Source organism: Saccostrea cucullata, unplaced genomic scaffold, assembly GCF_032062105.1.
Source record: "Saccostrea cucullata isolate Sc308-1 unplaced genomic scaffold, CSIRO_AGI_Scuc_v1 ctg307, whole genome shotgun sequence".
NCBI lineage: Eukaryota > Metazoa > Mollusca > Bivalvia > Ostreida > Ostreidae > Saccostrea > Saccostrea cuccullata.
Window position 1 is genome coordinate 164,744 of NW_026931525.1, and position 16,183 is coordinate 180,926.

The following is a 16,183-nucleotide window of genomic DNA, read 5'->3' on the forward strand; positions in this document are numbered from 1 at the left end:
GTTACTATTGACTCGTCAGTTATAACGAGAAAATCTAAATATGCAGTGGATACGGGGACTCTATTCTTGTCTGCATCAACACAGACTATGTCTTCCTTATAAACTTTATCTAAATACGCTGTGGCTTTTTTTGAGGAAGTAAATATTTACAGTGCTACCATATTGAATAATTTTGCATCCACAAGAAGGAAATGTTTCTGTCAATAACATTTTTGTGAAGTTCAGGGTCTGAATCACTTAGTCCAAAAGTCAGTGATGGCCCGACTTTGGAGAACACAATATTTGTTGACCATTCTGATTGCTTCTCTGTTTAATATCTGTTACGGTAAGAAATATTTTCCCTTTAGCTTAATTAAGCATTTTAGTACTAGCATATTCATCGAGTATTGTATTCGATATTGATACAGTGCACTAGTTTTGTAGTCGGTTAAGTTCTTTATTTTTAAGCTCATTTTTTGTTAATTATATATAGTTCAACTATAAATAAAATTTACTTACTGTCGATATTGGTAAATAAAAATTGTTACTATTTCCCTTACATTTCCTCAATTGCAGAATGTTTTATAGTGTATGTCGCTACCTTGCTATGTACCATTTTAGAATTGTTTGTAATAACTGCGAATTCCGATATGAAATTCAATTTAAGTTACAAAAATAGATTACGCAAGTAGCCCTTGATACTGATAAATAAAGGTAATTTAAGAAAATAAAGTATACAGAAAATACAGTTGATATTGGAGAGTTTGATAAATGAACTTTGAGGAACAAACACTGCAGATTCTAACCAAGCATACTTAGTATTTGTATTCCTGGATACTATTTCAATAGGAAAAATTCAAATGTACTTTTCATGAGACCAGTAACTGTTCTGATTAAACAAAGAATATATGGGTGTAAAGTAAGTGAGAGATTTGATATTTATAAGCATAACATAAGTATAAGCTAAATCAAGTCAATGGAACATGATTTAATATAGAGACTCAAATCAGGATTGTCTCGAGTAAAATTGAAATCCTATTCTGCCCGTTTATATCTAATGCTATCACAGAAAACTGGAAATGGCTTTTAAGCTGTGTTGTCACGCTCAAAACAAATAAAAAGTTTTCTCTGTATTAGATGAATAAAGAGTTCAGGTGTGTACCACTCGTGTTCATTACACATGTCTCCTGTGATTCTTTTATAAAGCAGAATTAGTTTTTATGACCCTTTACTAGCCGCGTCTGGCTATTTTTGTGACTGAAATGAAACCATTGAGTCAATAACCTTAAAATATCATACATCGTTCTTTGTATCCTCTGTGAGGTTAAGAAAACATATAAATATATTTTTTTTATGAAAAAGAGAACACTTTGTGTATTTCTGTTGTTGGGGAAGTACTTAAAACTTTATTTTTATTTTTTAAATTATTTCAATTGAATTGTCAAAAAAAAAAAAATAAAACAAGAAAAGTTCTTTCCTAAAGTTACACGTTTATTAGTTTATATAGTACTTCTAAAGTAACCATTTACAACAAATTATTGAACGAAAAGATCCGAAGAGCATAAACTGAGATAATGTTGAAGTCAATAATCATTTTTTCAGCATCTCATATTTTGTTGTAAAATGAAACATATAGAGATAACGAACAGTATTCAAGATCAAAAGTCCACAAAACAATACAAAATAGGAGCAGAGCAAACACGGACCTCCAAAACATCAGGTGGGATCAGGTGCCATGGAGGAGTGAGCACCGACCGGTAAGACTCGCCGTGTGCTACTTGTCATGATCGGGAAATAACGGAAAAATCAGTCGTCAATTCAGTGTATAAATAATGGGCTAACAGTTAGTATGGAAAACGTCAGTAAGCATTTAACTTAATAAAAAATTGTATTTGCTGACAAGGTCATTGTATCGATCATAGAACTTACGAATTAATGACTTTACACGAGACTGTTGATATTCTTGTTTCATCAACTTGTTTGTCAATAATTTACCTCGTTTTACAAATCAATTGTTCATACGTAGAGCATGCTCTTGCGTATCGAATAAACTGAGATATATAAACTCCGTATGCAGGTGATAAAGGTATATTGCTGAAAAAGAAAGGGAAGTTGACGATAGTAAAGTTGAATTCATCAAGTTTATCATAAAAGGTCTTTTATTCAAACAATTAAACGCGTGACTTTAGTAAGAATTTCATTAGTTTTATCTTATTTTAGCCTGCCCGTTCAAGGGATCCTCTGTTCGCAGACTTACAAAGAGGCAGACCTTGTAAAACTCTTTTGAAGCAGAGAGAGCATAGTATTAACTGTAGTTTTTGAAATTGGCAGTATTCTCAAAAATCTATTGACAACTTTAATATACAAACTTTATCTATATTTTGTATGAATATACCCTTTTACCTAAATGTAGTGATTTTCAATTGTCTCAGCTGATTCGACGGGTAAGAATACCGGTAATGTTCTGTGACAAGCGATCTCCATAACAAACAGGCTAATAACAAGTGAGTAGCTGGTGTTACAACATACAAGAGTATCAAACATTTGGCGCAAAATTCATTACATTTTGAGATATTCAATGTTCTATTTATGTGTGTCATATTATCAGTTGACTTTATCAGTATATGATGTCAGAGACATAAATTATTTATGTCTCTGATGATGTGTATTAACCAGTCAAAATCTTTAAACTGTTGAGAGCGATCAGGTACTACTACTGCAGTGTGTATTCCGAACACAGGAACTTAATCATAAACGGACTCTTCCTCTTCCTTGTTCAGAATAGCGTTCACAAGAAAGTTACCTTTGCATTAATGGATAATCATGCTCAATGTCAATGAACTCATGATTTAAAAATATTCAGAATCTGAATGAGGTGTAACTTATTCGAGTCTTAAAACTGTAAGTGCTGAACCCATATGCGACAAGATTGAGATTGAACCTGGGACCCGTTTTACAAAAGGACTTACGACATAAGACCAAATTTAATTCTTCATATAACTTTTTAATTAATATTATATATTATTTAAGGTAAGTCACTCGTCAGCTTTTTAGAAAAGTTCACGCAGAAGCTTTTACTTCAAAACTACTTATTAAAATTCAATTTTTATAACATATTTAAACTCAACAATGTAAATTTTTTAACATTCAATGAAAAAACTGCTCAAAAATCTACAAAGAAGCAAGATCTATGAGGGACTATTTCTTTTGGTGGAAGGATATTTAGCAGAAAATTCTGCAAATCTGCACATTTATAAAATTTTTTGTAATGGAAATTTAGCTTCACATACTTTTATTTCGAGAATATTTTTACCGTTTTGATATTGCTAAAAATATTTAATATAGGTCTTAATTTATATTTTTAGACTAAGTTTTATACCTTCCCTCAACAAACTTTTCCAAAAAATGAAAATATATTAAAGAAGTCAAGGTCAAATTTACACCATTTTTTGCCTGAAAATCACATATTTTGACAAATATTTCAAAATTAGCATCACTGACCCTACCTTTTTCTTTCATTATTTTAAACTACTCGATACTTGTGACTGATCAGCACTCAAGTCGTAAAAAGTTTGATATAAGAAAATTTTTTATTGCCTATTAAATTTTTCAATACCCCAGATATGTTATTTTTTAGTGCAAAAAGGTCACTCAATAATTTACGCGCATTAATTTGCAAGATTTGTTTAATGATAAATATTATTCAAACTATTTTACGTAAAATAAGATTATATTTATTACCATGCTTACATCTAATCAAATATAATAAGGGTTAAAGTAATTAACCAAAGAGATGAAATTTAAGTGCAAAAAGGTCAACTTAAGTGTACCGTAGATCAGTAGGATGCACACTGACCCCCTATTTTCATTGCGATTTTGAGTTACACTTTATGAGTACTTATCCAAAATATACTTCTCAAAAAATCCTTGATATAAGAAATTTCAGGAGTGACTTACCTTAACTAAAATATATATTAAACCCTAACCCTAACCCTAACCCATAACTTTTTAAAACCAACGTGATAAGATATTTTTACACAAAGAATGTCAAAGAGAATAATTAATTTTGCAAAGTTTTACAATAACCTGAAGTTTTTGGTCTTAGTCGTACATAATGTAAGTTCTTTTGTAAAACGGGCCCCTGGTCCCTATCACCATGTAAAGTGCTTGTCTGTTACTTCTCAAATATAAACGGATTGGCTTGCCTGATATCGTTATATTAAACATTTAGCCATACTTTGGGTTTCTACATCAGGTATCAAGAGACATTAAATTTGCAGGTTGATCAGAAGGCTTGGATCTTCATTATATTGCATCCGTCATGATTTTATTGAGCTAGATGTACATGTAGCGGAGGAAATGTAAAAGATAACGAACATCGATCGATTAAATACAAATCTTAATCTATAAACAATTCAAAAATGTGCATCGGGCATAAAACACAGACCCCTGGAACATTTAGGGCTGGGATCAGGTGTCTTATATCAGTAAGCATCCCCTTGTGGTCGGTCAAACCTGCCATGAGACCTGTGTATTCATCAGGTAGAAGCAACATTTCGTTTTCAAATTTATGTAAAAAATGAAATAAAAGGCCCTACAATTGGTATGGAATATGTTGGCCAAAAATGCGACATAATAAGACTATATATGCTAACAAAATTATTATAACGACTAGAGAATTTATGAAATGCTGATTTTTAAATTTTTAAATGAAAGTAAAACTAACAGTATGCATGTAGAATGTTTTGAATAAATTCGCTGCATAGAAACATAAAACGTTTTGGCTTATTATTGTATTATCGTGTTCAAATAATGACCATCAAAATTACTCCAATAGAATGTTCAATAATGAGAATACTTGCATGTCATATATCAAGATCGACTCTTTAAAACAAACCTGAAATTAAAATCTTTGTATACTTGAACAGTATGACTTGACTTGATCCGAGAATTAACAAGGATTTAAACTAAATAGAAAATGAAGACTAGCTCGATGCTTTAAAGTATAAATTAAGGAAATTCTTTGAACTCATATATATGTATAAAAACTCTAACCTAAATGGATATACACTCAAAAGATGGGAAGTTTAGAGTTTGTTTTTTTTAATTATTCCTATGTTTTTTGTTTGATTATTTTTTATATGTTTTGCATTGTTCGTTTTAATGCCGAATTACCAAATTTCATTCCAGGATATTTGAAATGTTCACGGGTTGACTTTGGAAATAGTTCCACAACTGCCGTTATTGAACAAAACACTACTTATTGTGTCTGGGAAATTAAACCTACAAAAGAAACACTTTTGATCAGGATTCTGGAAGGGGCCTGCTCACATGATGGTATTGTAAGTTATGGTACTGGTTTATTATGACTATGAAATGTACGCGACAGACTTTATCCGATCAGAAACAGTGATCTGATTTATTTTTAATAGAGATTTTAATACCCTATCCTCGCAATGTGACCAAAAGATCCCTTAAAAGCGTTTATTAAGTACAATGGAAACAGAAATAGTGTATGAAGCGTATGTGTATTTCTCATTTCGTACAGTTGATTTATTTGGTTGAGGTTGAAGCTAGAAAATGTGAATTATATTTATATATATATCCATGGGTATCCATGTAAAAGTGAATTTCTTCGTGCTTTCTAAACATATATATATATTTGCCTACTCCTTGCATCGGGACATCATTCAGTCTTTGATTATTATTTAGACACCATCTATTTTTTATTCAATTGAATTTTTTAATTTCTAGGATTTTTTTCTACTTCTTTCATTTCAGATGTCAAAGTATGAAAACTTTGAAGATTCTTTCTGGAATTCAACAAGGTGTTCCACTAACAACGTAACCATTTTAACAGAAACAACTGTCTATATCAGATTTAACATATCATCGCCATTAGATTTGCTGCATGTTTCAAGATACGGTAAAAACTGAATTTTTATGATAATTAATATATACCGTAATATTTATTACTGAATTTAATGTGGCTTATTTCTTGGAAACGAATTTTAATTCCATCACCTTAATATTTTTCAATGCTCGCTTGTAAAAGTCATATATGGACAGGAAATGAACATCAAATGTACATCTGCATATTATTTTTAAATTTAAATTCACGAATTGGACATTCCAAAGATTTTAGTTGTGAATTCGACAATATCCGCGACAGATGTGTAATTGATAATGATAAAATTAGCCAAATTTGTCCATACAGCATTTAACCATAGAAAGAATCTTCTGCATGTGTAAATGTATATAAATGTAATTAATGGAAAAAGTGACTTATAGGTCCAATGGGCCGGGTGCAGATTCAGTCTGACGTATTTTGTTTACAATGTTTATTGAAATATGTATATGCACAATGTCACTATAATAAATGATTACTTACTTACTTACTTACTTTTTTTTTAAATTTCTTTTGGTTTCTTTGTAGACTGTAATAAAACCCACACAGATCTTGCTGGCAATATAATCCTCCACTTTCCAAAAGGACAGTTCCATGTTACACCCATAATCTGCAAACACACCATTGATTTACCTCAGTATTATACCATTGATCTCAAAATAAAAGATGTCCCTCTGAGGAAAAATGATACGTTTATCGTGAGTAAATTCTAAAAATACACCTTGTTAAAAAGCAAAGCCAAGTTAATAAACTCCTTTAATGTCACAACTGTACAATTGCACTCAATTTTGAAAGAAATTTCTCATCTCACAAAAAGAAAAAAGCAATTTTTTTCCTGAAAATTTTAGATAAGAAACTGTTTTATCAATTCACAGTATTTTGATTAGAAAAAGGATCACTTTTTAATATGATAAAGAATATATGTTCAATTTTAAGTATGGGTTTTGCAAAACCATACGAAAAATTAAAGTATAAATTGAACAATAACCTATATTAACAGTGTACATGTAATTATTACTTATGCTTGTTTAAAGGTGAGAGACAGACGATCAGAGATTAAAAACATAGCTGGTACAGATACATCTGCAAAAAGATTCAGAATTATGAACTCATCCTACATTGAACTAGAATACCAATCTACTTCTGGGGGATTTTTCAACTCTTGCATGGATCTTAATTTTTCTTGGTCACGTAGGTATAGTGTTCTGGATGATAATTAATGATTTAATTATTGAGAAAAAATATTAATATTTGTCAAAATGAAATATATGGAGATAACGAAGTTTTCAAGCTCAAAAATCCATCAAACAATATAAAATATGAGCAAACACGGACCTCTAAATCATCAGAGATAGGATCAGGTGCCATGGAGGAGTTAGCATCCCCTGCCGACCGGTCACACGGTCACTCCTTGTCATGATCGCAAAATAACGGAAAAATCAGTCGTCAATTCAGTGTATAAAAAATGGACACAAAAATGGCATGTCATCTTGCGTTAAAAAATTTTACAATGTTACCTGTGCAACTACGAAGCTGACCGCTAGAAGAAAACATATATGATTTTTACATGAACTTTTTATTGATCCTCAGATGCGTACATTGATTTAAGCATAATTATTATATTGACCTCAAATTAGCGATGAAAATTCTTGTAAAAGCTATTTTGAAAAAAAAAAAATAAATTGATAAAAAAAATTCATGATCTTTTGGTAGTAATACGATAGTTGTTCATTCGTTCATTTTTTAAATTTATTTATTTTTCAGACTGTGGTGGGATGTTCAATGATACTGTGAACTTTTCAACCTCCATTGAGAAGGGCACACCTGTGAATGTGGATTGTTTATTTGTGATGGAAAGAAAATTGTCTGACAAATTTGATTTTCTTCTAACAAACTATTTTCTAACCACAACAAGTTGTGAAAAAGACTTTTTACAGGTTAGATTAGAAAGTGATTAAATAAATGTTGTCCTTTTACTTTCTCAATGTTTTATATACTTTTTTTGCTTGTTAGTTAATGTATTGTAAAAATAGGTCGACAATCTTATGGGGCCAAGAGATTTAATCTGTTATACGAAAAGGTTTGAAATTCTTAAGTTAGAAATACATGAATATTCTTATAATTTACATTTCAGTTATATCAAGATAATAATGGAGAAGGTCAACTTTTAAAGCAGTACTGCAATAATTCCAGGGATGACGTCACACACCTGTCAACCAATAGAATAATGCTCAGACTTGTCTCCACTGAACCAGATTCAAATATTAGTTTCTCTGGAAAAGTTTTTCAAAGAGAAGGTAATTATACATCATTTGTTTATCAGTTGACAAAAATAAAATATTAACAATATTTATAAAAGCATTTCATGATTGTTTATTTTTTTTTCAAATTAACATGCTCAATTCTTACCTCAATTTTTTTTAAATATAGAATTATCTTAATTTATTAACATTGATTGTTTGAATCCGATAAAATACATTATTGGTTTTTACTTAAAATGGAACAAAAATTGAAAACTCAAATGTCTAACCACGATTTTATCTTAGGCATCTTTAGTTATATTTATTCTATGTAACTACAGGGTGCGGTAAGAGTATGTTTTACCACCAAGGACGAATACAAAATCCTACCAATACACTGGCTTCTTCCTGTCGGTATTCCATTAATACACAAAGAGGAAGTCGTATATGGATCGTCTTGAATAATATGTCATTGCCTGAAAGAAATAATGGATTTTGTACAGATTACTTGCAGGTTAGGAATTTAAAATGTTCTCATATTAATCTGGACAATATTTGGGGCAACAGAAAATCACATTAGTACTGTACAATATCAAATTATTATACATTCAAGGTAACGGATCTCAGTAGTACATTTAGCGCTACACAACGTTATTGTGGGGATGTATACGACCATCATCAATTGCTGTCTGGCAACAGGGCTCTCATCATGTTTCAAACCAATGGAAACCAGGATGATTTAAATGCTAGATTTCATATTGAATTTACAGGTATGTAACCATAATCATTACTACATGTTCCTTTCACATATTCTTGTGATTCTTTTTCACAAACTTTAGCCACTGCAAAAAAAAGTCATTTGTCTTTTCTTGCTCATTTTTTTTCATAAAAGTCAATTATATGTACAAATGTTTATATGGATTTTTCAAACTATATTGACATACATGTAAATTAATATACAGCAATTTTTGTACCAAATCAATGATTTTACACCTTTTAATAATTTACGTCTCTACATAACCTGTAACTTTACTAACGTGATATTTTAATCATAACAAACCTTATTGAAGAGTGTGGAGGGTATTTCGCTGGATTTTCTGGAGAAATCACGGGATTTAACATCAGCAGGGACAGAAGTTCCTCAGAAAAGTGTTTATGGAGGATTGGCCACCCTACTCCACGGAACATTACAATCCGTTCTAAAGAGAAGTTTTCTGATTATTGTAACAAATCTGTAAAGGTAAGTTAAAGCCTTCATTTGTCGAATGATAAAGCGTACAACTGTACATTTTGTTATTTAAAATTAGGTCTGTATTATAATATCCACAACTAGATTTACTGAATTTGGATAATCATAGTGTTAGTATCATAAATCACATGAATTGTGTTAATAATAATATTATTGAATATATGTTTGTTTCAGCTTAATTTTGCTGAAAATAAAACCATGGAACTCTGCAACTACAATTCCAGTTTCATAAGGACGTTTGATCATGTTGAAATAGAAATCCCATTACCAGTATTAATGTCTGATTCTTCTTTTCTGACGTGGATTGGTAAGTTAGATATTTGGTAAGACTGCCTTCGAAATAGATACAAAATTTCGAAGAAGTAGTAATATATAATATAGCATTGTTGTGAACTCAAATGATATAATTTAGCATTTAAGTTACCTATAATAATCATTAGAATTATACAGTAAATCAACTTTTATTTGCGTCACCTTTTATTTACGATTCGTTTGAAATCAATCCGTGGCGATTAATTTTCTCGAATAAGGAAACGTTTTCTTCAAAGTAAAATAATGGTTCGCAACGATTAATATTCGCGACAAAGGAGATCGCGAAACTCGCGGATATATTTCTCGCACTTGAATAAAATTTGGTTTACAGTATTTCATTAGAAGATGCAAATTAGTAGTTAAAAATGAAATTACTATACATTACTGATATATTTATGAATTGATTTCATCTACTTTAAATGGAAGCAAAATTATAAGCATGTGGCATGTGCATGCATATCATAGACTGCATGTATGCACATTGCACAAAATACTCGTAACATACATGTACGAACTCAATAACATCTCTAATATATAAGTGAAAAATTCTCGAATAGAACGTAAATTTAACAACATACAATCAATCATAGATCTAGAAAAAATATCGGATGTTGCAAATATTTTTCCATGATAAGTTATTCATTAATTTATTATATAGATTTAAAAAAAGAACAATTGCGGTGTTCTTTTTATTTTGCAGCCTGTGATACAGTCCAAAATGCCAGTCATGGCATGACATCTGTTGATCTAGTATTGTACGAATACCTGAACACCAGTTGCCCGCTAATATTGAATGCCTCCCACCCGGATAGCTATATCCTGTACCTAGAGACCACAAGCAATGACTGTCTAGGAGGGTTTCAAGTAATGAATAAGAAAATTATTAAATTTTATCCTCTGTTTTCCAGTATAAAAATCAATTTCTTGAATATTCCTTCATTTTTTTTTGTCAAAAATATTTATGATATAATACTAATCATACATGTATATTTTTATTGGAGATGGTCTACATATAAGAATGCACAAAACTATGTACATAAGTACATAATTATACGATTTAATTCTTGTATACACAACCCATCAATTTTTCTATACCCTAATATATATTCTATGATTTCTTACTTCTAACTAGTTTTGCTTTTATTTTTATTCAATATAAATAAAATAAAATACGTTTTATCATACAACTTGTATTTGTAAATTTCAGATTGACGACCACAAACATAGTCTTACGGCTCTGAATACAAATATGTTGCACTTCCCTAGTCCTGTAAATATTTCTCTCCTCGCCACAAACAAGACAAGACGGAAACAAGAGTGTCAGCTTCACATCAGCTGGGAAGGTGAGATTGGAGGAATTTGGAGGATAACAAAATTGAAATCTATTAATATTTATTTCAAGTTAGTACGAGGGTTGATCCAAAAGTTCGTGGAATTTTTTCATATTTTATATATTTTTAAGTGGAACTGGTTGAAAATTACAAATGAAAATATAGACACTTGATGAAAATTTTAAATTGAAAAACAGTTTAAATATCTTTGATAGGAACTCTATGGCAGTTGCCATAGAAACGGTTGTTTTGGAAATGCGGGGGAGACATTAACGTGATTATTTTCATTTTAATTCTTAATACGTGAAATGAGATTTAAACCGGCCTATGTGGTATATGAAACGAAAATTATGTCATTATTACGATTGCTTGATCTTTTATAAACCTTTGTGTGAAAGTTTCACTGATTTTACAGGATATTTAGTTTATTAATTGATTATTTATTGTTCATCTTTATTAGTTGTTAGACAACGTCAAATCTCGGTCAAGTCATACGTTTTGTGAAAAATCCGGGATCACTCTATCTTAAACGCGTATATTATTGACAAAGGCTTGGGAAACATACATTAAATTACTGGTTTTTCGGTGGCATAAGAAATTTAAGAAAATAGAACTGCCATGGACGTTGATTAAAGGTGTGGTCGCTTTTTGGAGGCTCTGTTTTAAGTGCAGATCCCCCTGAACAAATTAAAAGCGTTAATGGACGTTGTCGGCTGCCGTACAGTTTTTGACATTGCTGCTGAAATTGGAACATCATTGGAACATCATATAGAAAGATGGGTAGTAATTTGAAATATGAGTGAAAAATGATAGTAAGTTGGTGCAAGAGGATACCCAGGCTTTTTTGAGGAAAAAAAATAGAGAAAAAGACAACATTTTGTAGAATTACGAATTCAAATTGGACATTAGGGCGAGTTGCATCTATAAGGTGACGTGACATATCTAACTTGACATTACGTCGAAGTCTCCCCCGGGTTTCACAACTATTCATTTTCAAAAAGCTCGTGTGACCTCATTGGTAATTGGAAAATAGTGAAATTTTCCAATATTAATGCATTATGACTCTTTATTATGAATATGCCTGTTGTTTGCTTTCATCGAATCACGATAAAATTTTAGAAAGAAATTCCACGAACTTTTGGATCAACCCTCGTAAGTATAATGTTCACTTTTCAAGTGATAACTCGGGGCTGCAAAGCAATATTCAATTTTATTAAATCTTTCTTAAGGATTAAAGAAGAATTTCAGATATGTTTTAATCATCAGATATTTTTTACATAATCTAAATAAACATAATTATAAAATGATATTTTTAAAGCAAAAAGCAATTTTCTAATTTTTCTATTCAAAAATAACCATAACCTGAAAACTTTTAATCGTAATAACATTAATTTGGCAGCATTTTTTTTCAATAGAGATAGTGATAATTATTTGTCACATTTTATGCTTAATAGCAAAAACAAAAATACTTCATATATTCAATCTTTTAATATATAATATTTTGCAGCATGCAACCAGACATTTATCGGAGAAAACGGAACATTTAGATCCCCTGGATATCCAGATAGATATTTCACAAATCTTACGTGTTTCTACAATATAACTGCTCCCATTGGACAGCATATCAACCTTACCTTTAAAGACTTTGATGTCGGTAAACCGACAAATGACAAGAAATGTGGCGGAGACCGAGTAGAGGTACTTAAAATTTACAAACACTTCATTGCTTTTGAAGATTCTTTTATTATTTTCTAATTTGAGTTGAATGTTTTGTAGATCCACGATTCTGGCTATGTCGGTCCTCATGACGACATCCACTGCGGAGAGCAAGACAAAGACGAACTGATTCAGTACCTGAGTACCGGACACTCGCTCATCTTGCGTTTTGTCTCGGAGGGAAATCAGGGGAGTCGATTTAGAGGATTCAGTGTTACATATGAATTCTTTGAACAAGGTATTAGAAAAGTGACAATCAGAGTTTTATGATACATGTAGGTGTATAAAAATAGCAAGATGCTTCCTTAAATGAAAGAAAATTCTATTCTTAATTTCTTAATTCAAATTTTGTTTTTCAAAATTCAAAATAATTTTGATAATTAAAAAAAGATCAGAATGCTTTTATTATTTCATTTGTTGTTGTTTTACTGTGTTAGGAAAGACAACTCTTGGACAGGCTGATTCAGATCATTCAGAATATCATGAGATCAAAAAAGGCCTTTTGTCATACAGTAAGTGTTTTCTAACAAAGATTAATGGAGAGTGTAAGAAAACATTAAATCTTAAAAGAATTGTTTTGTATGTATTTTATTAAAGTTTGCTCAGAAATACACATCTTTTTGAAAATGTACCAAACAAATAGATGGCAGTCATGTTATATTTATCTTTGAAAATAATATGAAAGGCATCTACAAAAACAAAACAAAAACAAGAGGCCCAGGGGCCACAACCTGAGCACAAATTATCCCCCCCCCTCCAGGCATTCATCATTTGAACAAATATCTACACTACCTGAGGATGATTCCATATAAATATCACTATCATAGCTTTGAAGTACTTTTTTAAAAGATTTCCCTATATATCCCTATGTAAAACTTGGGTCGGCCATTTTGGCCCCACCCTTGCCCCGGGGGTCATGATTGGAACAAACTTGAATCTACACTACCTGAGGATGATTTCACATGAGTTTCATCTTTCCTGGCCCAGTGGTTCTTGAGAAGGATTTTTAAAGATATTTCCTATATATTCCTACGTAAAACTTGGGTCGGCCATTTTTGGCCCCACCCTTGCCCCGGGGGTCATTTTGAACAAACTTGAATCTACACTACCTGAGGATGATTCCACATGAGTTTCATCTTTCTTGGCCCAGTGGTTCTTGAGAAGAAGATTTTTAAAGATTTTTCCTATATATTCCTATGTAAAACTTTCGGCCATTTTGGCCCCACCCTAGCCCCGGGGGTCAAGATTTGAATAAAATTGAATCTACACTACCTGAGGATGATTCCACATGAGTTTCATCTTTCCTGGCCCAGTGGTTCTGGAGAAGAAGATTTTTAAAGATTTTTCCTATATATTCCTATGTAAAACTTCGGCCATTTTGGCCCCACCCTTGCCCCGGGGGTCATGATTTGAACAAACTTGAATCTGCACTACCTGAGGATGATTCCACATGAGTTTCACCTTTCCTGGCCCAGCGGTTCTGGAGAAGAAGATTTTTAAAGATTTTTCCTATATATTCCTATGTAAAACTTGGGTCGGCCATTTTGGCCCCACCCTTGCCCCGGGGGTCATGATTTGAACAAACTTGAATCTACACTACCTAAGGATGCTTCCACATGAGTTTCATCTTTCTTGGCCGAGTGGTTCTTGAGAAGAAGATTTTTAAAAATGCCATTAATTTTTTCACTAATTCATAATTATCTCCCCTTCGAGGAGAGCGTGGCCCTTCATTTGAACAAACTTGAATCCCCTTCACCCAAGGATACTTTGTACCAAGTTTGGTTGAAATTGGCCCAGTGGTTCTTGAGAAGAAGATGAAAATGTGAAAAGTTTACTACAACTACAACGCCGACAAACGACGACGACGACAACGCCGACAGACAACGGACAAATTTTGATCAGAAAAGCTCACTTGAGCCTTCGGCTCAGGTGAGCTAATTATTCGATAAAAAAATAAAATAAGACAACTAATGCTATTTTTTTACAATAACGACACATGCCAAAAGTGTTGCAAACCTCTCACGTAAATTTTCAATTTCGTAAAGTACATAATTGATTTCATTTGAAAATTAAATTACATTGGGATACTAAGATCAGATCTTTGTTACCAATATTCTCACCTACTTTCAGGAACCACCCTCGCTACCACCGTGGCCATGGGTGTCTGTATCGGTGTTCTTGTCTTCGTTGTCATAGCCCTTGCTGGCTTTCTCGTACGACAGAGGTATTGGTTACATTGGATTTTTTTAAACTTTACAATATCTTTAACATGAAATAAATGAAGTTGATATAAGAAAAAGAAAATAACTGAATGCTTTTTGTGAGTAAAATACATTCAAAACTTCTGAATCATGTCATGAACTGCTGCTTGGAAAAACCTACAATTTTTGCCATGTTTTTTTTTTGCACTTTTAGAGGATGTCAAAGTGCGCATGTCCCTGTCGTTCCACAGGGATCAAATGCTTCAACTTCTGACATGAATGGAACTCTAAGTCCACAATTAAGAAAACAAGGTTATATAAAGAAGAAGGATTCTAATGGTCTATCTACCCCCATTCCTGGAAATCGACATTCACCCCGAAATAGTAACAAAGAAAACAGTGATAAACTGCAAGAGGATATTGAGAAAAATCAAATAAAGGAAAACGGAATTTACAATCATCTACATGAGGGCCCGAATAGCCCCACTACTCAAGACAAAGGGGAATATTCGTTTGCCAGTGAAGAAAATAAAGAATACAGCAAATGTGGATCGATTCCCAAAAAGTTTGAAATTTTAGGTGATACTGTATATGACACTTCAAAAACTACTCCGCCAAATTCTGACGTCAAGCGAACGAAGGCAAATAAGGGTACTGTGAGCAAAACTGTGGAAAACTATGGCAATTCAAAAGTCCTAAATTCTGAGATTGTGCATGGAGATCCTAAGAATGAGAACAGTTTAAAGGAAGAAAAGCTTGATGTTAATAATGAAATTGAGCAAAAACTTGAAAGCAAGCCTATTTCAGATACTGATAAATCTAAAAGAAAATCAGGTGTCAAGAAAAAGAAAAGAACCGAGAAAGACCTTCAAGGAATACCGGAGGTTAATAAGAGTGTTTATGGTAATATAGGCTCAAAAAATGAGGAATATGGAAATTGGGAAGAAATATCTGCAAACAGGAAGGGAAGAAACACTTTGATCCCCGAGAATGACGAGTTTTATTCGAACACTGCCTCAATTTACAGCAATAACATACAAGAAGACGTTTACAGTAATTGTAGTAGTGCTTTATAAAAACAAACAAACAGTTCTGAATTTCATTTTATTGAGGTAAAGCATATGGGCCCGTGTCAAGAGTACTTTTAAAAAATGAACAATAAAATACATAATTTTTAACAAAATGATAAAAGAACATGATATGTGTTCTTGTTCTGTGCCTTCCATGATTTTCAGGTTAGTAGTGAT

The 16,183-nt window shown here is 31.9% G+C and overlaps 1 protein-coding gene across 4 annotated transcripts; it reads left to right on the forward strand.

Annotated features, from left to right (window-relative positions):
* Positions 1-110: 110 nt before the first annotated feature.
* Positions 111-16,120, forward strand: LOC134232842 (cubilin-like). Of its 4 annotated transcripts, none has more exons than XM_062714817.1 (19): positions 205-325; positions 2,412-2,483; positions 5,170-5,321; positions 5,761-5,807; positions 6,416-6,585; positions 6,922-7,078; positions 7,652-7,824; positions 8,022-8,184; positions 8,469-8,641; positions 8,741-8,897; positions 9,198-9,367; positions 9,551-9,683; positions 10,389-10,552; positions 10,896-11,031; positions 12,527-12,717; positions 12,796-12,973; positions 13,173-13,247; positions 14,866-14,959; positions 15,151-16,120. In XM_062714817.1, the coding sequence occupies exons 3-19, from the start codon at positions 5,311-5,313 to the stop codon at positions 16,010-16,012; spliced, it is 3,054 nt and encodes a 1,017-aa protein (XP_062570801.1). In that variant the 5' UTR covers positions 205-325; positions 2,412-2,483; positions 5,170-5,310; the 3' UTR covers positions 16,013-16,120. The 4 variants fall into 4 exon arrangements, with proteins under 4 accessions (XP_062570799.1, XP_062570801.1, XP_062570800.1 ...); XM_062714816.1 differs by having other exon boundaries at positions 5,170-5,316; positions 5,761-5,905; XM_062714818.1 differs by having other exon boundaries at positions 5,170-5,316.
* Positions 16,121-16,183: the final 63 nt, after the last annotated feature.

What these genes read in the sequence shown, in the direction of transcription:
- LOC134232842 (XM_062714815.1), top strand. Translation starts at nt 256, where the DNA reads ATGGCCCGACTTTGGAGAACACAATATTTGTTGACCATTCTGATTGCT. An exon ending in TCTGTTTAATATCTGTTACG is followed by an intron (nt 326 to 5,169) that starts GTAAGAAATATT and finishes ATTTCATTCCAG; the next exon opens with GATATTTGAAATGTTCACGG. An exon ending in ATTTCATATTGAATTTACAG is followed by an intron (nt 8,898 to 9,197) that starts GTATGTAACCAT and finishes ACCTTATTGAAG; the next exon opens with AGTGTGGAGGGTATTTCGCT.